Consider the following 26,723-nt stretch of genomic DNA (forward strand, 5'->3'; position numbering starts at 1 on the left):
AAAACTTTGTAATTCCATGGCAGTTGGCCTCTTCGAAATTTGATATCATGGATAATTGTTCTTCCAAAATGTCTTCCTCACGAGAAAAGTATTGATCCAATCAACGAATCATTAATTTCAACTCAAATGTCGTTTCTATCCTACCGTCTTGGTAATGTTACACCATTATTAATTGAGTGACTTACGTACTTATTTATTTAGTTCATGTAACGATCACCTCCATTATTTGAATTTTTTCCTAGTTGTTTTTCACAATGCAACCAATCAATCTCGTGGTTGGTAAGATTGTATCTGTTGGCATTCAGGAACCTTACTGTTCTAAGACACGTATTCACAACTCAAAAATGGCTACCCGGCTGGCCAGACTATCTCCTGTCGGACATTGCAAAGGATCTGGATCCGTACTGAAACAAAAAGAGAGTTCCAAGGAATCAGTTAGTTCTTGCGAACTCATCACTAAGATACTGGGTTGCAAGTGATATATCTATGAAATAATACATAATCTATATGAAAGTCAGAACGAAGAAAGTGAAAAAGCAGAGCAAAATACACTTGACGGATGCCTTGAGAGGGATACACAACACCACGTTGGTGATGTAAGATTTGCTCATGAGCTGTTCGGGTATCAGGTGTTTACTAATCTGCCTCGTTGGCCACACTGACGTTGGAAATGGAACGAGAAACCATTTCAAGGGTGAAATTTTCAGTTTCAGTTTGGAAAGGACAGGAGGCTTGATGGACTGTGTTAGTCCTGGCAATGAAGGTCTCTCAGCTGATCCAACTTTCACTTGAAAGAGTCGATCGATGGACCCTCAACCGCGTGCTGGGGTAATGAATTCCACTAGTTGATGATTCGATGGGAAATTCGATAATCAGCTGACAAGTAATTTGTTCTGGACTTGTGAAATTTTTCAGGGTGTCTTCGAAAACTCTCTGTTTTGGAAGACAAGAAAAATGAGGGCATGTCAATACGCAATCACTACGTAGTTTGAAAACACCGCTTTACCATGGTCGTCCTCCACCAATGATGAAGCATTACTGTCTCCCCGTTGTGCTGCAATATCATCTTTTCCTTTTGTCCCCTGGTTTATATACGAATACAAGTATTTAGTTTCTCTTTGTACAACCTTCTAGACTTACCTGAGGTCGAGGCACGGGTATTCCGAGCTTCTCGATATAGAGTTTTTGTCTCATCAGTCTCCAGTAACCTGAATCTATCCCACATTTTTTCCTCTAACGGAGAAGAGTGAGAACCTCCCTACCGAACCATGGTGGAAAGTTTCTCGGTCCCCATGGTGTGGTCCAAGGGATGTAGGGTGTAGTAACTTTTAAGCGAACATTTCGAAATATATCCCAAGCTGCTTTATTTGGGGACTGTAGCTATAATGTCCAATCTACTGACGATGGTGAATGTATAATATGTTGTATATCGGCTTTCCAGACGTTAGATCAGGGTTAATCTGATGCGTGCTCGCTTTTTACAACTGTATGGAATTAAAAAGTTAGAACTGCATGGTCACTTTTGCCCAGGGCTGGTATGTAATCAAGGTTCGTGAAGTCATCCTCATGATGAGTCAATATGAGATCTAGTAAGGATGATTTATAGTCCAGATCGTACCCGGGCACATGTGATAACTGTATCAAGCAGTTCCTGCTCGAAGGAACTTTCTGACAATTCAGTTCTCAGATCTTTCCAACCTACCATAGGTGTATTAAAGTTTCCTAGAATTAGACATGGACCACTTTGTGACCAAGTATTGAGACTGTTTAGCAAGACCTCATTTACCTCATAGTTTGGTCTGAGGTAGATCGAACCCATCAGCATCCCTTGTCCCTTAGATTTTAAACGGCAACTATCTGATTAAAAAGTCTCACTCTCATGGGATACACTGTCCATAATAGCGAATCGGATAGTATTCCTAATGAATAGCGCTACTACCTCTCCTTTACGCTTCTGGATTCTGTCGGTTCTTACCAACGTGAAACCCTCAAAATCAAGTTTCATACTATCTATAGGCTGCATCAGCCAAGTTTCTGTGACTGCGATTATGTCTGGCTTGGTAGAGTCAATCTGTACACCTAGTTCCGATCGTTTATTGAGCAAGCTTCGGGCATTAATGTAACAGATCCGAAGCCTACTTAAATAGCCCACTTAAATTATAGATAACTTTATCTTATAAACTAGAAAAATCCATATTTTATACTGTCTTTCGGTAAAAATCAGGAATAAAAATAAGATGCTGAAAGTGTCCTTGAGTTTTCTGTTCCCGGCAAACTTGAGTTCTTTCACGATGCCGTCGTTTGCAGGCTTGGACGTTGACGATGAGGGTAATTAAAACTCCAAATTACATATAACATTTTATCACTATGCATAGTACTTCAAACAAAATTATTCGAGACATTCATTAGTACTGTTCCATATTTTGTATTTCATATGTCCTAAAATTGCGATTATGTACTTATGTTAGTATTGTAGTATTAACTAAATTTGTACAACCATACTATGTTTTTCCACCACCCGTCACATTTAAGTCGTACAGAGTCAGACATTTCAAGTTGTCTTTGCTGGTACGGTGAAGTGAAGTGTTAACGATAAGGTTTCAGTGTATTTTTTGGAGAATTTACCTATTTAGCGGTCATATTGTTAGGCAATTCAGCCCAAGTACAGAAATATTGATAAGTATTAGTACACTTGGGAGGAGGTTTTCGAAAGGTGGGCAACCTAGACCTTATCGTAGGCTGCTTATATCCCTTTCTCTATTATGAAATAGATTATTTTGATCTTCAGAATAATGACTTTACCAGTTGATGTTATCGTTAAGATGTGTGCCTTGCCTTTACTCTGTGATGCTAGTCGGTTTTCAGTATGGCGGGTCTCCATGACTAGGTCAGTGAATAATAGATTGATAAAGATGTAATAATTCCGGATCGAACTTTTCTAGTATCGTAACAAATAGAGTCCGGAGTCAGTTTGTTTTAGTCAGCTTGCCTTTCATAGTTGTATGTAACAACATACTTTACCCGCCAGAAGTATTGAGCTTGTGAATTTTGATAAATCTTGAGATATTACTTCATTTAAGTTAGTCAAGTTCACATGGTTGAAATTTTTATTGCTGAAGCCCGATTCTTTCAAACATCACGACTAGACGTTTAGATCACTAGCTTGGTTAGTCGTAACTTACTGTGATTACGTGTTTAGTGTAATGTCAGTACATTGTATGTCTTAACTTGTGGAAATATTCATTTGACATCATTCGTGCGATGAATAAAGATACCTTAATGATCGATAATATTGGTCTACAGGCGGACTATTGACATGTTTTGTCTTGCCAGTGTTGTTCGCAAGTCCTTTCGTTTGGGCTTTATTTGTATTTAGACCCCAAATGCCCTGGTACGGCTGAGAGTGGGGAGTCCGCCCTCCCTCTCGAAATGCTCTCACATGGCCACGCGAATATAGCCTCTGTCAGGGAAGTCCTGCTCATTGGCTTCTCGTGGCGGAGGTGTTGTTTACGAAGTTGAGAAGACGAAAAGCGAATGTCCTGCGCTTTAACCGGATCGGTAGACACGGAAAGTCCACCTACGGGAGTTGGAAAACCCTGGTTCCAGACCGATGGTGAAAATGTGCTCCAGTATCCTGAGGGAACAAATGCCGTATGAATCAATCATTGGTCACCGGTTACCATGGGATTGTATCTCCTTACGATGCTCTACTGCCTTTTGGATCAAATTTTTAGGTCAAAGGCTCGGGTTGTGGCCCCCTAAGACAACCACTTGCTTCGGTTTGGGCATCCGGGCAGTATCACAGCCCTCACACAAATCAAATGAGATGTGTGGCGCATACGTATTTGGTTCTCCTTTGTACCAATATTTATGTGTTTAAATAGATAAAATCTATTTAAACTCTTAAAATATGCTATCCGGACAGACATATCAAAAAGATAGTTTTCCTTAAAGAATCGCCCTTGAGCCCTTTTACTACTCCAGAAAGCGGCTAAGCTACTTTAGAAGATGAAATCCCCTGGCAACCGGCAGGTTCTCACCTTATTTTTTTAAGGTAATGGAGCCCATATCCATCATTATTCTGGAATCAGGCATTTCAAATCCTCTTACGTTGACCCTCCATATCTGCCCGCTCAGCTTACCTTGAAGACTCCTGGCTTTATCCCTTAACTTTAAAAAATAACCCAATATGTAAAACCTGAGTAGGATTTCCATGGAAAGCTATAAATGGGCAACCATATAAGAGAATTTTAGGAAAGTGAAGAAATCTTACCCTGTGGTGTGCTAAGAAAGGGCCGTCAGTGCTGTTTAAAAGTACTTGGATAGTACTTGACACTAATTCTGTGGCTTCATCGAATAATAAAATTTTTATAGAGTCAAATTTTAATGGAGCGGTGGGCTTAGTGGCTAATATATATATATATATATATATATATATATATAATAGAATTAAAATTGATAGATTAACCGCGCTCATAGTTTGGCAAATATTCCAAATGAGTATGTTTGTACAATCTGCCGATATCACATAACGTAGTGAGCCAGTCACAACATAAAACCCGGTACGTGTGTGCATCAATTTAAATTGCCATAACCCATTAGAACAAAATAGATGTTGGGCCGAGCTGCAGAACAGTAAAGGTATTAACAGTACCAGACTTAGGTGCATGTTCGTGATTTCATTGGTTCAATACGTTTGAAAGTATTTGATTTTAAACACTATGTTCAACTATTTTTCTTTTGGTTGTATATTTGTCGTCTTCAGAAATTATTCCTGATATTCTGGAACAGAAACCCAAAGTTGAAGACCACTTGGGTTCAACAGTTATAGTGGATGGATGTCCTGTTGTTGGCCCAGCCAAATTCGAGCTGCTTAAAAAGTTTTTGCTAGATAAATTTTCGAAAATCGGCCCGATAGTGGATCATGAATTCCCTCTGGATAATGAAAAACAAACAAAAGGGTATATTTTCATTACCTATGAAAACGGAAAGGCAGCATCACAAGCTGTTCGAACCATGAATAATGTTCCTCTGGACAAGAATCACACTTTCCAGGTTACTTTATTGTCAGATTTCGAACGTGTAACAAATGTTCCAACTGAATGGGTACCTCCACCGAAACAAGAATATAAGGATTTAGTGAGTTGCATTCTGTTAACTTATAGAGATCAATTTTAGGGTAATTTGAAGAGCTGGTTGTTGAATGAGTTTTGTCGGGACCAGTTTGCTGTTGTCTACAATGATGGTGAAACTGGATCTGTTTACTGGCATACTGCTGTCGAACCAGTCGTGGCTGAAGAACGTGCTCATTGGACTGATGGGTGGATGCGATGGTCACCCAGAGGGACTTATTTGGCAACAATGCATTCTTTGGGTGTTATTTTATGGGGCGGTGAGAAGTTCCAAAGAATCGGTCGTTTTCCCCATTCATGTGTCAAAACAATCGAGTTTTCACCTTTGGAACAGTAAGTTGGTATTCTTATTCATATTCCACACCTATTGTTGTGTGCTTTGATGTTACCCAAGTGCTTGTTTGTACTTGTGACTGGTTTCGGAATCCAACTTCATTTTATTCCTTACTTTAGTCAAGTTTTCTGGCAATAGTGTAAATGTGTATTAGTCAAGAGCTGTATAAAAGTTGGTCTTGGAGGACTGGACGGGGGATATGGAACTTTGTTAATAATCTTGGTAAGGTCTATTTGATCAATAAAATATAAGCGTTTGGCTGAGGTTAAGATTTCAGTCAAGTAACTCGTCTGTCTTAAGGATTATTTTTAAAAAGTGCGATTAGGCCAACAAAGGTTATTTTACGTTTTATGGACATTTTTCCATGTTAAGTAAGAAAAGGTATAGGTGTCTCATTTCCGAAAAATCCTTGTTTAGGGCTGTATTTATATCCTAAAGTAAATTGAGCTTATCTACACAGTTAATTTCGAACTAAATTATTATTATTATTACTATTATTATTTTACTTTATTGGCTTTATTTAATATTATATTTTGGTACAATATAAAATTCTCAGCACAAAGGATTTCAACAAGTTTCCTTTTTTAATTTCTTGATCGATATTGACGATAAATATTGGGTGGTCGCCAGTTGGATGTTAGCAGTTCATGAGTCGACATCTCAGTAATGTATATTCTTTTCGACGCATATTGCTAGCAACCACGATGTCTCTGATTGGGCTATTTTGCAACTTGTATAGAGAAAGGTCGTAAACTTTTCACAAACGCACCTGAATAGGTTTTGCGACTAATAGGCATAATGATGTGTGAAAACAAACAAGAAAACATAACTTGAAGTATCCAGACGGCAGGAACAGGTAGCCCAGATGTTCAAGCAGCGGCCTGTTTAAAAAATGCAATTGAACATCACTGTACTTCTTGACGTTTATACACAAGTGTTCTCATTACTTAAGCCCATTACCCTTGGGGAATAGGCGGCCTTCCAGGGATATCAACCAATTATGCCCTAAACTTCCCTTCCCAGTCGTTGCTAAGTGCTATTTAAGACCTCGATGCCTGTCTCCAGTTCCTATCCACGGTATTGTCTGCTTCCACATAGTCAAAGATGGTGATTATAGCGATGTGTCCCACTCAACTGATTGTTAAGCAATGTTCTACAATGTCGCAGTTTGGTTGGTGCACAATCTATCTTTACGAAAGTCATCTTGTTGATCTCAAAGTTGACCAAATATCTCATTCTGTCTAAAAATACCCTTATATCGAAAGCACCATAATCTTTCTGCAGTCCTCAGGTTTATTAAGACCCTTCCTCGGTATTTTGTTGAGGTATCCTTTCCTGATTTTTGGTACTTCTTCCTGCTAAGTCTTTTTAAAAAGCACGTGAAACATCTTTGTAGTTATATATATATCTGACTTCAGTGCTTCAGCCGAAATGCTGTCTGGTTATGCTCTGCCTTACCATATTTTCCTGCAAACTTCTTGGTTTCATTATTTGGTTATTTCATATCTTTTTCTTATGCTTTTTCTTCTGTAGTTGCTAGATCTTCTACATACTTCTACTTGTCACCTCTAATGCTCTTCACCCTTTTGTTTACTTCTGTACATTCAACATGTGCCTTGGCTTTATGTGCCATTATTCGGTTGTTTCTGACCGTTGTTTCTCTTTCCTTAAATCCTTCCCAGGGTGTCTAAAGCGACCCATTTTTGTCCTAGTGTTTCTTAGGGCCCGTGTTGAAGTTTTTGATTTTCTAGTCCATTCCCAGTTGTTTTCCATAGTGGTTTCTTACACCAATAGATCGTGTAAAACTTGAGAATTGTTGTTGAGAGTTAAGTTTAACTCATTAAGCTTTTTAATTTCTCGATGAAAGGCTCTATCTCACTTTTGTAGGGCTGCTCGTCCAATCATTCAGTACTTATTAAACTTCGTTGTAGCCTGGAAACTACAAGGTGGCGATTTGGAGCTCCCTCGGGTTCTCTCTTTGCTCTTACGTTTTCCAAAGACCTAAATCTTTTGTTGGTGCAGGTTTGATCAATCTGGTTTTCTGTAGTGTGATCCCGTGAAACACATATAACTTTGTATATGTATTTTTGGGGGACAATGCTCCCACCTATGATCATGTTGTTAAAAAAATATAGATTTACCGATCTCACTATTCTCCTTCCTTTGTCCTGTCCTTCGTGCCTCATTCTGGGTTCATACCCAGTGATGACTATCTCGACCTCGGCGTTCAGGTTCTTCATCAGTATAATCGGGCGTTTTTCTGGGCATCTCTCTACGATGAACTACAGCCTCTTTTAAGATCAGTCTCATCTTTTCTGCTGTCGTTAGGGGATGAGTGATAAATTTTTAAAAGTCTAGTACTTTGTGAAATAAAAAAGTAACAATTCTTGTCTTAAAAATATAGAGTAAACTTTTAAGTTTGTCTCTTAATTATTATTCAGTTCCTATAATTTTGTCTAATTTTCATAATTACCTGATAGATTTATGATAACCTTGAGTCCAAGCCCCAACTTTCCCACCGATGAACGTGCAGACGCAATCGTGTGGGATGTGAAGCGCTGTGTTAGTCGTCGAGAGTTCTCCGTTCCAATCGATTTTCATCCGGCCTTCAAGTGGTCGCCAAAGGATGAATATTTTGCATGCTTGCGAGACGGTGTCATTAGTATTTACTGTGCTAGCAATTTTAGACTTTTGGATAAAAAGAAACTTGGGGGCAATATTCGCGATTTTTCTTGGTCACCTTCTGATAATATTCTAGCCTACTGGGTGCCTGAATCTGATAATACTCCAGCCAGGTATGTACTGATTTATCTTATCCGTTACGAACATATTTTGATTTTCACAATAGCATCTGTGCTAGGGTTATATTCATCAATATAATTTTAAATCCTTTCATCAATCCTTCACTTATTTATTTGGTAGTTTTGGTGGTATTTATTAATTGTAAGATAGGTTTTTTTCATGAGTCCACTTTAGTTGAAAAACGAAGTGAGCTTTAAATGGTTATTTTTCCCAACATAAGATCTTTTGAGATCCTTCGGCTCTGATAATTTTTAGTCAAAAGATATGCCTTTAGTTTTATACTTCTGTTATATTTATAAACCTCTAAGCAGTAATTATGTTATGGTATATGTAAGACAATTAGAATGTCTGTCGAATCATCATTACATCAGAATAAAATGCCCTTAAATTTATTTTTTTTCAAGCTGTGTTATTAATTCAAAATTGTAAGGGATGTAAACAAGTAAATGAATCCGGTATTACTTTTACTCACTGATTTAGTTTGTCCTTAATTATTACTTTAGAGTTGTTCTTATGGAAGTACCAAGTCGCCAGGAACTATGCACAAAGAATTTATTTTCCGTAGCTGAAATCAGTCTTCTATGGCATGAACAAGGTGACTTTTTAGCTGTTCAAGTATTAAGGTGTGCAAAAAAGAAGTTGGACGGTGAAAAGCAAGTGAAATATGTGGTAGGTTTTAAATGTTGTAAATGATTTTTATTCTGGTTAATATGACAGTTGTCCTCACCTACAAACCATGAATCCATTTTCTGTCTCATTAGATTTATTTACTGCACATTAGTTACTTAAATTTGGAATCTCAAGTACTTCGAATTTCATGGATTTATTTTTCACATTAAAATGGTCACTGTCGTATGTGACACAATTATCACACCATTTGACCGAAAAAAAAACAACACTGACAAAGCACTGATTCATGTTATCTTGGATTATTCCTCGGCCTCATCCTCAGTATTTGAAAAGAAATATAGGCACTGAAGAATACATTTACTGCGGCTACCGAGGATAGTGATATAGTTGATGTGAGTTCTTGTTAAATAGTTAAGAGTAATTTTGAGTCCACTTATAAGATAGATTTGATACTTGTTCTATGAATCATCCTTGTCCAGTATAAACTAACGATACATGATAACACTTTAGTAGTTGTATTTGGTCCATATGTAGATTTCGAAATGAAGGTCGATTTTTTGTAAAATGGACTTCCACTGCTTACACAGCAGATATATATATATATAATTTGATAATTTGAATTTCTGTCATTGAGATTATTTCAAAATTAAACTTCATATTTAATGTCTTTCACTTACTCTGCCCCCTAGTCCCGTCAAACTAATTATTTAAAATTTGATGAACATTTGTTTCAGTGATAATAATCCATAAAAATATTTATTAACTACTTTTTCACCTTACTAAGTATCTTAACTGTTAGCAACATGCCTGTAGAATAATGTTTTAACAGATGATCATATACATGTTTGAGTTCTTAAAGCAGAATACGATAATGTAACTGCAATTGCGGCAAGTGTTTGATTGCATATCAGACATGAATATTTGTGTCATGTTTGTTGATTTACCAATGCACTATATATATTTATATGGATCAGTGTTTAGTTTTCTAATTGATATTTGATATGCTTTTATTCGTGTTTCTTTTACTATCAGGGTACCTACACCAATTTTGAAATAGTTCGTTTAAGAGAAAAATTATATCCTGTTGATCAGCTGGAAGTTAAAGGCACTGTTTCGAATTTTCAATGGGAACCTTGTGGCACACGTTTCGCTTTCTTACAATCTGTAACAAGTGGAAAATTGTCAATCGCCATTTATGATGTATCTCGTGGAACTAATGTTCGTGAAGTTACTGTTCTTGATCTTGCCTCACCTCGAACCAATGATCTTCGTTGGTCATCTAAGGGTGGCATTATTGTAGCAGCAGGTTTAAGAAGGTAAATATAAGTTATTGTTAAAATCCTATGGAGTTATTCAATTTACCGAAGAAAGGTATTTTCATCAAGCATCTGGAATAGGCTAGATTATTTTGGTTTTTGATTTATACACATAATTATATAAGTGAAGTTAAGAAAAATCCTGCGATTCTTGCATCTGTATTCCATTAGGCGAATATATATATGTAAAGTAACAAAAGTGATGTAACTGGTTGTTTATTAATTAGATCATCTAGATTTATTACTTGTTATAATCAGCATGATATAGTTGTTGTAATGGTGAATAGGGTGCTGATCGATTAGTGGTGATTCTAAAGCATGCGATGTGGCCAAAATGGTAACTGTTTATATTACTTAAATCTGCTGAATTTCTACACTTACTGTCAGTTCTCAACTGAACAATTGACAACGCAGTCATATTCGTGTTCTTCCATTTCAATGAAATAAAATTGGGAAACAAAATAGAAGTTTTAATATTGCGTAACGAATTAATATGCGAGATGGTATTGGGAAATTATTGAAACACTAAATTTATGGGCTTGAATGTCGGTTTATCTTTATTCATACGATAAATTAAAAGACAGTTATATAATTATATAGGATATATAGGGTGGTCTTAGAAACATACGATTTTTATGATTTATAGTTGTTCTACCATAGGTCAAATGAAAACTTAGTTGATTATCCAGTTTACTGGTATTTCTGTCGCAGACAAGATTGTTAATTTCTGCATCAATAATTCAAGTCCTATCGTAACCTCAAATACCATCATTTCAAGCATCAACCCCTTTGCCTTCCAACACTTTGTTCTTTATATAAAAGACATTTGTGTTGGTATTGCTGTTTCTTTCAACTGAAAGCTTATGGGCTTTACCACAATGCAGTGAGTTTAGCTACAATTTTTATGTTATAATCTAGGAAGTGCTGTATATGAGTTTGTGCCATGATTCATTGTAAATGTTTTTGGTTATGGTATAACAAATGCCTTCCATCTGTTAACTTACTGAGACACTTTCCAGTTTTTGATTTTCAGTTATTTTTAACAAGTCATAACTTGGGTTGTATATGGTTTATTTTTAATTGTTGGACGTATTTTTTTAAAATTTAGTGCTGATGGGATACTGGAATTCATTTCAGCAAATGATGGTCAGATTTTAGCTAAGGGAGAACATCCAACTGTTAGTGATATACAATGGGATCCTACAGGGAGGTATATAGCGACAACAGTAAGTAGTTTCTATCAGAAGAATGATAATGCAATATGGTTTTGGAATTGTGTGGGTCGTTGCTTGTATAAAATGAACTTGCGTGGTATTCGTACTTTCACCTGGAGACCACGACCACCTACACTACTCAGCGCCGAACAGCTTCAGGTATGTTAGGTATAATTAAAATGTGGTTTTTTTCTTTTCAATGTGGCTAGAGAACCACAAATTAGACAAGAAGAGGCTGACTGTTGTACGGAAATCAGCATGTCAGCCAGTATCTTGTGAATAATAATGTAGTGTAGTAGTATTTAATATAATTATTATATGTGAAAGTTTAATGTCGATGAAAGAATCGCATTTCTTAGATTCTGTCTGTTAAAAAGTTAGTCTTTTATTGTTTAGGAAGTTCAGTTAAATATGGACAACATGGGACAAAACATAACACAAATATACATGCAATACTCATCAGCACAATAAGAAAGGAAAGAAGCAAAACGAGAAGCAGATGAGGAGAAGCAAATATAATTTGTCCTATAATAAAGATTTGGTCATGATAGATATCTTTCAAGAGAAAAGAATGTTGTTGGAGAGTATAAAGTGTGAACTAATGTCATGTTCACTATTAGAAAGATCACCAAACGTATCTTGTTTCAATATGACCAAGTTTGAGTTGTCCCTGAAAACGTCTTAAGTTGCTGATTATCATTATCCCATAGATTCCCGCCAGAAAATCTGCATCTTCTGTCGTGACATACTCTAGCTGTCGATGACTGCATGGACAAATACTTTATCGTTGTTTACCATTGCATGTTAGTGTAGATAGACAGTAACTGAATGTGCTTACTACATGTCAAAATCATCTAAAGCAGCGAATATTTGTTATTTGGTCATTTAATTTAGCATTTTCATCTCAGACCATACAATCAACCTAAAAATAATCCACTTGGCAATCGAACCGTATCCAGACGATGGTTCGAAAGCACTTGTAATAGAATACTTGTAGCTGACGCATGTCTTCTACTTTCGTAGATCACATGAAACTGGACCTGGTGATCGAGTTGGATCATTATCATTAGTTTGTTGCAATTCAATTCTTTATTAATAAATCAACGGCGAAGATTTTTATCTTGGGCATCACATACAAGTATTTAACACTTGTTTTTTTTTTTCTTTTTTTTTGAAACTAATTGACTAAATTTCATTGGGTACTTCTTTCTTTGTTGTTTGACACATATTATGTGTTACAGGCTATTAAAAAGAATATGTCAAAATATAATTCACAGTTAGCCAACGAAGATCGTATGCTTGCTTCAAAGGCTAGCAGAGAATTACTTGAGAAACGACAAAAACTATTAACTGAATTCAATATTTGGAAAAATGCTATCATTAAATTATATAATAAAGATGAAGAAGAACGCTTTAGATTAAGAGGTATGTGCAACAAGATTCATTCAAAACAAGCTATTATTATTTTTATAAGTTTGGCAAATTACTTTTTAGATGTAATGTAACATTTTAAAGTTTTGATGAAGTTATAAAAAAGTACTCGAAATGACCAGCTTTGATTGTCTTTCGAATTTATAAGCATGGTTTTCAACCTCATTGTCATCAATTTGAAGTTAAATGCATACAGCTGCGAAATGAACGAGTTAGTAGTACTATTCGTTGTTATACAGTATATTTTACTTATTATCTTGTACACCGGCGCGTCTACACTTAATTAATCTATTTTGTAAGAAATTTTAAATAATAATTAGAAATGTGGATTCATTTCATAGTTTATTTGTGGTAACTTTGACTAATCCATATATATACCGAGTCCTACACTCGTTTTGACTGGTTGACTGACTAACTCAGAGTTTACTCGAAAATAATGCAAATTTTCTAATAGTAATGATTCAACTAAGCAAACTGAACACGATATTAAGGATGGATTTATACTAATATTACACAAATAAACAGGAAATATGATTACTTCCCAGAATCTTGTATCATGGACCCTCGAAATATCGGAAGACAAATTCTGGCCTGTGGCTATGAAGAATTAAAAGTTTACTTAGTTCAAATACGTCTCTAAACAACCTAAAATTGCTATGTGTAAATAAATAAATGGTTTTTGCTGGTTAGTCCAGTAACAGTGTAAATTGTTCAAAAAGGTTATTCTTATCATGTTACAAGATAAATCAAAATCTAAATCGGGATAGTTTCCACCTCACTGATCAATGAACTAAAATGTTGATTTCTAACTCGATCGTTTCTCAGCATTCTGTCTTACTCACAGATACCTTTCGATATTTCTCACGGTCATTACAGACATAAAGAATTGAGAATGATTTAATTATACTTTTTAGTATTTATAAGTTAAATTAATATCTCGCTTACAATAGATCAAGCATTTTATTTGATAGACTTAAATTTAAAAACTATTCTATTTCACCCTTGAAACTGTCTATCGCCTCAATTAAACACCATGTCATTTGATGAACTTTTGAGGTTTTTTTTGTTCTTACTAAAAATTATTCGTAGCCATACAAGAAAAGGTTTTGTTCAAAACAAAGTTGTAATATTTTGACGGGGTTTGTCAGTTCTCAGTTGTTCATCTAAAGGAATAATAAATATTCACTCTCAGTCTAGTCTTCATAATAAAATGGACTATTTACTTATTATGGAAATCTGATATATTAGTAAATTGACGATATTTTTCCCAACATCTGGTTTTTGTGTTGTCAGTTTTACTCCATATGTTCCATTTTTATCAAGTTAACAATAAGAATCTACTATCAGGTACCGTAGAATTATTATCTTCATTTCAACTTATATAATTTGATAGTTTACTTATGAAAATTACATTAAAACCATCAGTATATTAACAATTTGATACTTTAATAATTCATTTCATATTTTTATATTGAAAAAAATAATCATCAAAGGTTCTGGCGCTGATACATCAACTCGTGAGCCTCAAACAGAAGAAGAATTGGAAATTTTAATCAGTGCTGTCCATGAAACAATTCGTAAAAATACAGATGATTAAAATGAATACACTTTGTAAACGTGTTTATCTGTCTTTTTCTTCTCTCCCTTAATAAACTGTACAAAATAGAACCTGAATTTAAAAAAGAAATTGCTACGATTTGACTGTTCAGTAAAATCATTGTAAAATTGTTTAGAAAAAAAAATGGTGAAATGGAAATATAGAAAAGTTGATTTTGGATTCTTATTTTCTGAAAGTGATTGATGCTTTGCTTGCGAAATGTTCAATTTTGCGGGTTTTTGTTTTTATCTTTTGTAATTGTGTTTCTGGTGTTGGTATTGATGATTCTTTACTGTATGAAATTCAAGCTATGATAACAAATAGTAATTGTAAACATTATTTATTCCGTGTATCCACCTACTTGATAAAATGACGTTTACGAAGTGTTTATTTATTTACTTGTTAGTCATAAGCAATGAAAAACTTGACACTTATGTTCAAGCTACTGGAGCGTATTAGCACAGAAAGATAAATCTATGAAGAAAAAACCCAGAGTAGTAGTAATAGTATATGTAGTAGTAGAAAACATTAAGTGTAAACAACATTATTCGAGTAGAAAGATAGGATTCATGAAAAAAATCAGAAAATAATTTTGAAACTCGAGATTTAGGGGTAAATAAATAATGAATGTAACTACGCTATTGTAACCGCTTTTGAACCATTCTGTTCAGCATCTCCAACTTTTGGTTACAATAATCGCACGGATCTCAACCAAATAGTTTGAACACTAACCTACACAACTCACTCTAGCAGTCAGTGACAAAAGTGTCTCATATGTTACCTTCAAATATGTATATCAGTTTATATGTATTCTCAGAAGCATGTACATTGGAATGATAGAAAGACGGAATCTACTCGTTTTGATGAGCATATTCCAAAACTCCTACGCTTTCTAGGAGAAAGATTCTTGCAGAGTTCAGTAGTACGCCACCTACTAGAAACTGGGCATAATGTGGATCTGATGAATTCCTCTTCAATAGATAGTTCGGTTCAACTTTCCTTTAATTCGCAGAAGCTGTAACAGTTATAAGGCTTAAGCGTGATCATTGTATTCAAGAGTCAATAGTTAGCCGTTGACTACTTTGATGACATTACGACCCCGTTATTTAACTAAATGTAATCATAACTTAAGTGATTTGGCCTCATCCGTTCCAAAGGTCTTATTACTTATTATTATTAAAAAATAACTACCCTTAGTAAAATTTTAATTCTGAACTTCTTTCATACTACACACAACTTATTATTAATTGGTAATTAAATGTATATATTATATTATCAATTAGAACTAACTAAACGTATTAGATTGTATGTTAATTAAAGAATAAGCAACAAAATACAATGAAGTTATCATATTTTACAAATATTGTCGTTTGTACTTTGTTTAATTCATATGAAAATCATATTTAATACTGTTATAGTATTTGTTTATTGATATTATTATTTTTTATTATTTTAGTATATTTTGTTAAATTAAAATCTATTTATTTATTTAAACACATAAATATTGGTACAAAGGAGCACCGAATACATATGCGCCGCACAAATCTCATTTCATTGGTGTGAGGGCTGTGATACTGCCCAGGTGCCCAAACTGAAACAGGCGGTTTTCTTAGGGGACTACACCTGGAGCCTTTGACCTAAAGTTCTGATCCACAAGGCAGTGTAGCGTCGTAAGGAGATGCAGTCCCATGGTAGCTGGTGACCAACGATTGGTTCATATGCCATTTGTTTTCTCAGGATACTGGGACCCATGTGCACCATTGGTTTGGAATCAGGGTTTTCCAACTCCCGTAGGTGGTCTTTCCGTATCTACCGGTCCGGTTGAAGCGCCGGGAATTTGCTTTTTGTCCTCTCAATTTCGTAAACAACAGTAATGTCACGAGAAGGCAGTGAGTAAGACTTCCCTGTCAGAGGCTATATACACGTGGCCATGTGAGAGCATTTCGAGAGGGAGAGCGGACTCTCTCCACTCTCGGCCGTACCAGGGCATTTAGGGGCTTTAAAATATAACCAATAAATCTAATATTTTCAATAAATGAATAAATAACTTTAATTAATATTCAAATGATAAATGAAAATATTCTTTTACTCTACTTAACAGACATATGAAAGTTTAAAGGAATTCCTTTTTCTAGCTTACTTATGACTAGTAGGTATTTTTTTGTTTTTTTCTTTTTCAAAAACAACATTTATTAGGTTCTCGGTTTTTATTTTTTTCAATAAATGATTCTTAGTTTTTTTGCTTAAAACATTAATCTCCATTTATAGCTTTTAAAATATAAATAATAATAAGAAAATAATGTATTATTATCAATATTATTATTTTTAATGGCTTTATTCAATATTCTATTTTTGGTACAATATAGAATTCTAAGCACAAAGTATTTCGACAAATTTACTTTTGTTATTTGTTGATCGATCCTGATGATAAATATTGAATGATTATCAGTTAGATGTTAGTAGTCATGGCATCGACATCTGAATAATATCCATCCTTTTTTATTGCTTATTGCCAGTCACTGCAATGCCTCTGATTGCACTTTTTTGTAATGTGTACAGTGAAAGGTTGTAAACTTTTCATTAACGCGCCTGAATAGGTTATACGGTTAATAGATATAATGATGTGTTAAAACAAGCAAAAGAAACAGATAACTTGTTGAAATATCTAGATGAGAGGAACAGGTAGTCCAAGTATTCTAGCAGACACCCTGAGTAAAATACGACTCAATTATTGTATAGTATAACGAATTCAAAGTTTGGAGTTACAGTTTTAGTGGTTATTTAAGGAAAATTATCATTTCTATTTTCAAATTTATGTATTCTCATTTATTCAGTTGTTGTACTTGTGATGAGAATTATTTCACTATAAGTCAATTATATTGTGACGTCATATTTTGATCTGAATATGGAAGATTAAGAAAAACCAATGTATGGAAACTACTGATGCAGGATTAAAGTAATTATTTTATCGAGATATTTGACAATTCCAGTTTAAGTATTATTTTTTTTGTGGGAAGTACTATATGTGAGGTTTATTAGTGTATTGTCAAATAGTGAAATACTATAAAATGATATAATTGTGCTTTGTGATCAAGTTAAAATTTATTGAAAATTGCCCATATACTTGTCAACAAAAAATACAGCTGAATAGTTGGAATACAATTGACTATTATCTGATGCGTGTACAAAGTGGACAGTATATATTAAAATGGTAAGGTGATGGTTAGAGGTGGTCAACAGGAAACCCTGGACCCGGGTTTCGTGCTACTTGGCACTCGTCAGCAAGGTGTACCTGTAATCTTGAGGGAACTGGTGCTCCCTGACGGATTCGATCCCGTGTCACTCAGCTTCACAGTCAGAGACGTTGCCACTGAGCTATTCGCGCCGCGACCGCCCTCTTGTAGGACTGAGATGTAATCACAATTGATTGATCACTGGGTGGTGATCAATGTCATGCGTGTCAAGTCTAGACTAGTGGCCACATTGCAACTTGATCGATAGCATTCGATCAGCACTAAGAAGGACTTGACACGCATGACATTGATCACCACCCAGTGAGCAATCAATTGTGATATTAAAATGGTGTTTGACTTCGCTAAAAGATTGATTTACGTACTTTAAACCATGATGATTGAAAAAATATCTGTTCAGTGCTTTGTAGTTTCAATTTATTTAATCGGTAACAACTGTATAGATCTAGAAGCTTAAAATTTACTGGTATTTTTTAATAGATTAACAGTGATGCTTGTGTGTGGCCAATGTTAGATTCTTTAGATAAACCAGTGGGAGTTTGTTATCGTTTTACGTCTTTTGAAAATACCGTTTAATGGCGATTGTATTGCTACTGAAAAGTTGTGTAACTTCGTTTGTGCTGGAAAATGCATTATTTCTTAAAGATCCAAAGCTTGATAATATTAAACATCAACAGTTTGAATTTTGAAAATGAGCGTGTGCCATTAAATCAGATATGATCAAACACATCCTGAATAGCTAATTCCTAAGGTCACTGGGAAATTTGATGAATTCTCGAAGTCCTTAAGATTATTTCAATGCTGTTTGGTTCTCAACGGTGTCCTAGCTGGGGGTCAATTCCTAACAAATATCGCCTACAAATCTTTAAGTTGCGTTTGATTGTAGAAAACGTATCAATGTGATCAACCTCCTGAAATGAGTTTTCTTAAGCTTAAACACAATATTTTATGTTAAGTTATGATTCACACAATTATAACTTTAATCTTCAACACGACTTCATGTATATTCGAAATTGATGATATTATTCAGCTATACTGTACTATTTCGGAAACTATCACCAGCTACTTTTTTCTCTGATTTTTGCGTGTAATTATAAAATTGTTTGGCTAAAGGCTAAGCTGATCGAATAATTTTCATTCTGTCGATAACGTTTAATAAATCCTAATATTGACCTAATAGATAAAATAAGACACTGGTTAATCAGGATGTGCATAATTAACTCTTCCAAAGACAATTAGTTGTAATTGTGTGTAGTAAATTGTCGGGTTGTTTCACTTTCGGCTAAAGGTAAAAGGATACCAATTAACTAATATATACTTTCGGTGGCGATATTTTTTTATGTAGTCAATTATTACACTTCAAAATACAGAAACCTAGTCGACTTTTATATACGTACTTAATAGTTACTGAATATAATGCCTCACCTTAATTATTCAATGTTTATTAACTATTATGAAGTATAGTAGTATTTGTGGAAGTAGAAGAAGACAATGAAGCAAATACGTTATCGTGTTTGAAGGTAGACAAAGTGTTCCAAGTGCGAGCAAGTAAAAATAGGTTTATCGGACTTAAAAAAAGCAAACAGACAACCTAATCAATTTGTTGTTTTTCTTATACATTACATAAAATTTATCAGATAGTACTCTGGATATGATTAAACAACCATATAAAAGGACAGTGTGATCAAAATCAGTCATTCATACACATAAATATATGGACAAGACATTTTGTTGAATTCAGTAGTGTTTTTTTTTCATTTTCTAACTTAAAAAAAAGTAATTGAACAAAATTAAAATCATTTAACTTAGAAAATACTACTTTGATTTGGTAAGTTAAGACTGTAAAAACATCAAACTTGAACTTGATGAAGTAATCTGTTTATTTTTTTTCATTCAGTTGGTGACTGTATAGATAAAGAAAAAAAACTGGTGAAAAGAGAATCAAGCAAAAACAAGGAAGGGAAAAATGGGATTTGAATAGTTATGTACAATTTTTAATGGTTTCAGTAAGATTATGATTATACAAAATAGGTCAAACACTTTGTTTATATATATCATTGAGTTAGTAAATTATAGGAATACATATGTATATATGGGAAGTTTCATGAATGTAAAATAGACAATGTATAATAGACTTTAAATGAAAAGAGTGGTTATGATTAAGTATTTTTTGATCACATTATTATACAACATTTACCACTCGGTCTGGAGCCTAAATCGTCTCCATAATTGATTAACTCCCTTCTTGGTAGAGATGCTGTGGCATGTACAACTTGTCCTGAACCACTTTGTTGACCTGAAGTAATTCTACTTCTAGTGTTTTGTTTAACATCATTGCGATTTATGTTTGGAGAACGTAGAATAATATTTTGGTAGTCAGGATGATTTTCGTCATTACGAAGTTGATTGTTTTGAAACTGATTGTTAGACGGTAGTACACAATATGCATTATGTACTGAAATATCAGTTTCTCTATTGTCATTTCTTGGTGGTTTTTGTTCTGATAATATTGGTTTCTTCTTCCTTGTGGAAGAACGTCTTTCTCCACGAACCGGTTGATTGTTTAAATCGGTCTTCTGGTTATTGTTATCGCGTCGAGGAAGAGAAGACGCGTATGCGTTATCATAGTTACTTACTCTAGCTTTAAGGTGAGTGCCAGACTGATCTGGATTAGATAACCCTTCAACGCCAGATATTGTTCGACTTTTTGCCTGACGTAGTTGAGGACTCAGAGTATGATGTTGAGGTGATAGATCAGGTGAGCTGATTGGTGGAGATTTACTCCCGTATTCTGTTTGTTGAGGTCGTCGTGTCAATGTGCCGACATTTTCAGGATTTTGTACAGGACCCGACGGAACTCTGACAATTCTCTGGAAGAGAAAAAAACAAAAGTAATTCCTTGTGGCTTTATCTATTTTCATCTGCAAAATGTGTAAAATGAGGGTTTTTTGACAAACTAATATCCCTTAATCATTTCCTAGTCGAAACGATAAATCTATAAATTATATCTATGAAATGTACAAATGATACTAAAAGAGATATCAAGTTTTGAACGGTTAGTTCACTAGTTAGGAGACTCACTTTCCAATAAGTCGATCTTAAGTCCCGATGTCAATTCTCCTAATTTAGCTCAGACTACTAAATGGTATTATTAACCCTCAGATAAAGTTCGACTCAGAGCCAAACATGTGACCATAAATTCAGTAAATGAGTTACATTATATAAATTATAAGATAGAGATTTCTAACAGAAAGGTATAGTTTTAATTTCTACATTTTCTGATGTGTACACAAAGGTAAACTCTAGCCATATAATTTTTTACAGCAAAGTAGTTTTAAAAGAAACATTGTATTAATTACCAGTATATAAAACAGATAAATAATTCAGTCATATGCAACATGTAGAAACTGACTCATATGTGTGTTATCTCATCATGTTATATTAGTACAGTGAGATCAAATTGTCAAGACAAATCCCAGTGTAGTAGAAGTAGTGGAATGTCTATGCTGTTCAGCTGAAACTATAATTGGTAGATGTCATTCTTTTGTATGATAACTTAACAGATAGTAAATGAATGGTTAATAATCTAAGATCTTTTGATTGTTATGTAACTCATTTTTATTATCTAATCAAAAACCGTTTTTTTAATAGTTTTTGTAATTTAACCAAATCTGTAACTTTTTTAATACAGGTAATTTATAATTAATGCTGAAAATAATATCTTATCATTGGAGTAAAATTTGGAAGATAACTTGATAGGTAAAGCACTTGGCTTTTAACCAATGCTTCACAAGTTTGAATATTGCTAAACTTCAGTTTTGATAGAAATAGTAGATTAGTTGTGAATCGATTAGGGTTGGACATATTTATCATTGGATACTGTCACAATGGTCTAAAGGTTAAACGTTGATCACGAGACCTGAATGTCCTTGGTTCGATCTCTAGTCATGTCATGATTGCTCAATGCTGAGAAGTTTCATACTAGAATAAAACATCTGTCTAGTGCTTCCTGGTTTTTAATGATTGTCTAACTTAGGTTGATTTGTGATCTCATAAATAGATCAACAATGTTTGAGTAGTTAATCTTCACGAAGACTGGTCAAAATATAAGTAGCATCGAATACAAGTAAGCTAAATGAAGGAACTTCAAACTATTATAAGCTAATTATTGGAGTATCAACTTACTTCTTTATCATGACTTGTACGATGAGCTGCAACAGGAGATGGACTTACAACACCTATTGGACCAGAGTCGTTATTCAATGTGGACTGTGTGTTGTTGCGCCTAGGTAGGTTGACCTAAAGAAAATAATCAACAAAAGAACAGTAGTAAAAAGGCAGGTTTATCATGTTAATTATAATTTGAGTATAAAAGGAAAACAATAAAGAATGACGGTATTTATTCAGATTATAGTACATGAATGAAAAAATTATATATAGTGAGTTCCTGTAACACAAAATAAAATGAATGAACTGTTGGAAAGATGTTTTCAGTATTATTCATAAACAGGATTCTGAAACTAAACTTAATGACTATTAATTCCTCTTTAGTTCTCAGGAGTTTTACTAACGAATGAAAACTTTGAAGAAAACTGATTTAAATTAAATTATCTGCTACAAACGATTTTCATGAATTATATAAATGAGTTAGGTGGTTGAATGGAATCAAGTAGCTTTAAGTTTACGTTTTGTGCTCGTTTTCAGACTACAGCGAAGCCTGTCTTTAATCATAAAGGTACTGATATTCATCATATACTTCTGACCTGAGTTATATAGGGTAGTAATCGGGGAAGTGAATTTCATGGTATTCGGGACTACTGGAGATACTACGCCATAATATTTATTCACTTTTGACCAGTAATCAAGTTATCATCTGATTGATAGAATTCCAAGATTGGCTAGTATAAAATAAATTATCATTACTATTAGTATATATATATATGACGAATTCACTGAGAATTCCTGACATATTTAAACGAAATTATTTCCTATTGTTTACTAGTAACTAGTTTAAGAATAGTTGTCTAGTGTCACAATAAAAATGGACATCAATTTTAGAACCAAATATAAATACTTATGGAGGGCACTGATCTTGACTGAAACCGAAAAGGATTTTATAACGAAAGAATTCTTACTTGACATCTTTGTTTGGATTTATATTCTTTTTAAAACATTAATCAATAGGTCTGAAAACATTAGTTTTTTGCAGTTTTAAGTTTTGGAATGGTTAAGAATTGAGAGAGAATAAGTACTAATATGAAACTTTTTTAAATGTTATAGGATATAAAAAAAGTGATTGTTCAATGTTTCAGTCATTTCTGCATTTACTTTGTTTGAATCGATTTATGAGAAAACGTAGCCAAAAATTCCACTAATTTATTCGTCTAAAACCAATGACTATTAACCTAATTGTTATGATTGACAAAATGTAATTGTGATTGTTTAAATAAATTATAATTTCACATATTCGCTATTTGGAAGTTTATCTATTAATGGATTTTACTAACAAGTAAATTCTTAACATGTTAGAAAAACATTGAAACATTCTTTGTCGGTTGTTTATTACCGGTAAATAAATTCATGAGAGTAATTAACTTCATTTTATAATCAGCAAATTAAATAATGCTTACTAATAACGGTTATAACAAGGGGGACTAACTGGTTACAACAAATCAATAAATAATATATTATCACAGTGAGAGTTTGTGAAAGTTGCAGTAATTTAACAGTTGAATTCGTGAGTGGATTTAAGCTAGATCATCCTGAAAATAACTATAATTTCCACAAACCCTCATTCTGACAATAATTATCATACACTCATTAGTGACTGGCTACGTGATGTGCTTCTCGGGGTTCTAGTGAGTAGCCGTGTTTAGTGGAGTTTAACCGTATCTGTTGTGAAGCAGTTACTCACTGAAGGCAATGGTGGACTGTCGCGCAATATCGTGGATTGGTTGAAGATAGAGATTAAAACCGTTGGATGCCAGTTCAGTGGCCTAGAGGTTAAGTGTTTGAGCTCGAAACCAATAGCCCTAGGTTCGAGTCCTGAATGCGGGATCGTGGATTCGTATTGCTGAGGAGTCCTATACTAGGACGGAACGGCTGTCCAGTGCTTCCAGGTTTTCCAGGGTGGCCTAGCTTAAACCAACCCATGAATTCAATTATTAAGTAATATGTTGGGTTTTTTTTTAGAAAAGGGACTAACGGAATTAATCAATGATAGAAATTTAATGGTTTTGTGAAAGTACCAGTAAAAAACTAGTCATTTTTATTTGAGATGAATGATTGTTGGTTTTCCGTATAAAGAAATAAACAAGCTTAAATTAACACATTTTGAATTGGAAAAAGGAACAACAAACTATTCGGAATTAATCTCAATAAATAGTGAGAATAGTTAGTAAACAGCAATGAATTTGAAAATTAAAGACAAGAGTGGGATGAATGTGTAGGAATAACGGTTACGGTGTGATTTCTATTGATTTTAAATGAATCAGCAGTAGATAGTGAGATAAGCTTATGATTAAGAGCAATTTTCTTTTTATACTTCTAGTTTAATACAATAACCAAGTTTTTGAAGAGTTTTATAAAATGATTTATAAACTTGGACTTGGTGGAGCAAAATACTTCTCTAAGACTGTTAAGAGCCTGCGTCTGAAAAGATCCTTTTTGATAAACCGTTGTTGATAATTGGAAGCTACTACAGTACTTGTGATGATTTATTAAATGAGATCAATTTACATACTGCGGAGGATATAGTGGCTTATAGCATATGTTTGGCGCTGTTCTGATATCAGTCTAGCTGAATGTATCGTTAATTAAGTAGAACATGATATTAGTCATTTAAATAGGTAGACAATGTTATATGGTTTATTTATTTAACTTATGGTAATTTTGGTGACTAAGTCGAAATACGTTATTAGAACATTGGGCCTTAAATTTGTATACCAGTGAAAATTATACATCTTTTCTTTGGTAATACATAATGAGCTTGATGACGTTAAATATCTGATTAACTCACAATCAGACGGAGTATATATGAGAAACCCTACTAATTATATCAAACACATATAAACGTTAAAAAATGATTTGGCAAGTCGTCAATGACTGGATGGTCGATAAGTAAACAAGTCTACAGTTCTGAAAAATCCGTCACGCTGTTTCAACCTTTGAAAAATATTAATAATAACAAACCTTATCCTTCATTCTGGATGAATTACGAAGATTAGGTGATTGAGTAGAACTGTTAACTTCAGTAACAGTGTCATTTTGTTGTACTTTGCCTGACCAAGAGCTACCGTGATGCGTTAATACACCAGTTAAAATTGGAGACGATACTGGTGGGATTGAAGATTTTGAGGAATGACCGGGATGTGAACTACGTGTGGAATCACGAATAGGTTTGGGACTAGTAAGTCCATGGGATTCTGGATAGGTTATGGATTTTTCAAGAATATGATCTGTAGATCCATTGAGTATAGGACTTAGAGGTTTTGATGTATTCTTTTCATCTGATGATGTTGTAGCTACACCACGCATTTCAGCCTCTTGTTTAGCTTCCTTCCAAGAGATCATTTTCTTTTCTCTCATACTTGTTCGACGAATAGATGCACTAAAAAGAAATTGAAACGTAGAGTATGTCTAAAATATTTCTTCAACGAGGGAATAGCCGAAAGCTATATATATATATATATATATCAAGTTAAAAATGGAAATTGATGGGCTCCAGTTTAGTAGTTTTATTATTATTATTTAAACACATAAATATTGGTACAAGGAAGCACCAGGTATATATGCGCCACATAAATCTCATTTGATTTATGTGAGGGTTGTGATACTGCACAGGTGTCAAAATTGAAGCAGGTGGTTTTCTTAGGGGACCACACCCCGAGCGTTCTACATAAAGGTCTGATCCACAAGGCAGTAGAGCATCGTAAGGAGATGCAGTCGCATGGTAGCCGGTGACCAACGATTGGTTCATACGCCATTTGTTTTCTCAGGATACTGGAGCCCATGTGCACCATTGGTTTGGAATCAGGGTTTTCCAACTCCCCTAGATGGACGCGCCGTGTCCACCGACCCGGTTAGAGCGTCGGACATTCGCTTCTCGTTCTCTCAATTTCGTAAACAACAGTAATGCCACGAGAAGGCAGTGAGTAGAACGTCCCTGGTAGAGGCTATAAACGCGTGGCCATGTGAGCGCATTTCGAGAGAGAGGGCAGGCCCTCTCCACTCTCAGCTGTACCAGGGTATTTGGGGTAATTTGTGACTTATAATTTACTTAAATAACTAAGAAATTATCGATCTTCATAACATATCAAAATGTTTAATTTAATCATTCTTTATCTTATCCAGTATTTATAAAACTACTCAATAATCCAAAGACTATAATCATTTATAATCCAATAATCTGTAAGTAATCAGTAAACTTTATAGTAGAATAGAACGAAAATGAGATATTCCTTTTAAAGGAAAATATATAATTTACAATTTAAAGAAAACGAATTCATGATGAGTTAACATTATATATTTTAAATGATTTAAATAGGGTGTTTATTTTATCTTAAACAACACTAAACTAATTATTTTTAAATAAATAGTTTGAGGTTTATTTCCAGATTCTGCTCTTCCTCTCGAAATGCTCTCACATGGCCACGCGTTTATAGCCTCTACCAGGGACGTTCTACTCACTGCCTTCTCGTGGCATTACTGTTGTTTACGAAATTGAGAGAACGAGAAGCGAATGTCCGACGCTCTAACCGGGTCGGTGGACACGGCGCGTCCATCTAGGGGAGTTGGAAAACCCTGATTCCAAACCAATGGTGCACATGGGCTCCAGTATCCTGAGAAAACAAATGGCGTATGAACCAATCGTTGGTCACCGGCTACCATGCGACTGCATCTCCTTACGATGCTCTACTGCCTTGTGGATCAGACCTTTATGTAGAACGCTCGGGGTGTGGTCCCCTAAGAAAACCACCTGCTTCAATTTTGACACCTGTGCAGTATCACAACCCTC

The 26,723-nt window shown here is 34.4% G+C and overlaps 2 protein-coding genes across 2 annotated transcripts in view; one reads left to right on the plus strand and one right to left on the minus strand.

The window, feature by feature from the left end:
• Positions 1 to 2,274: 2,274 nt before the first annotated feature.
• On the plus strand, positions 2,275 to 14,456 carry Smp_058460 (eukaryotic translation initiation factor 3 (eif3)-related; the record flags this gene model as incomplete). Its single annotated transcript, XM_018790852.1, has 9 exons — positions 2,275 to 2,328; positions 4,766 to 5,139; positions 5,179 to 5,465; positions 7,947 to 8,261; positions 8,772 to 8,937; positions 9,931 to 10,214; positions 11,323 to 11,587; positions 12,670 to 12,853; positions 14,353 to 14,456. Exons 1-9 carry the CDS (start codon positions 2,292 to 2,294, stop codon positions 14,454 to 14,456), a joined length of 2,016 nt encoding a protein of 671 aa, XP_018645870.1. The 5' UTR covers positions 2,275 to 2,291.
• Positions 14,457 to 19,881: 5,425 nt separating this feature from the next.
• Smp_058450 (protein phosphatase 1 regulatory inhibitor subunit 16a, putative) overlaps positions 19,882 to 26,723 on the minus strand; it is a gene marked incomplete at its 3' end in the record, with an annotated part of 84,414 nt that continues 77,572 nt past the window's right edge. The window contains exons 9-11 of the mRNA XM_018790853.1: positions 24,899 to 25,316; positions 21,893 to 22,006; positions 19,882 to 20,577 (exon numbers count right to left, since the gene is read on the minus strand). Of these exons, the coding sequence (XP_018645871.1) occupies positions 19,882 to 20,577; positions 21,893 to 22,006; positions 24,899 to 25,316 (1,228 nt within the window). The remainder of the gene's footprint in view (positions 20,578 to 21,892; positions 22,007 to 24,898; positions 25,317 to 26,723) is intronic.

Source organism: Schistosoma mansoni, assembly GCF_000237925.1.
Source record: "Schistosoma mansoni, WGS project CABG00000000 data, supercontig 0013, strain Puerto Rico, whole genome shotgun sequence".
NCBI classification, from domain to species: Eukaryota; Metazoa; Platyhelminthes; class Trematoda; order Strigeidida; family Schistosomatidae; genus Schistosoma; species Schistosoma mansoni.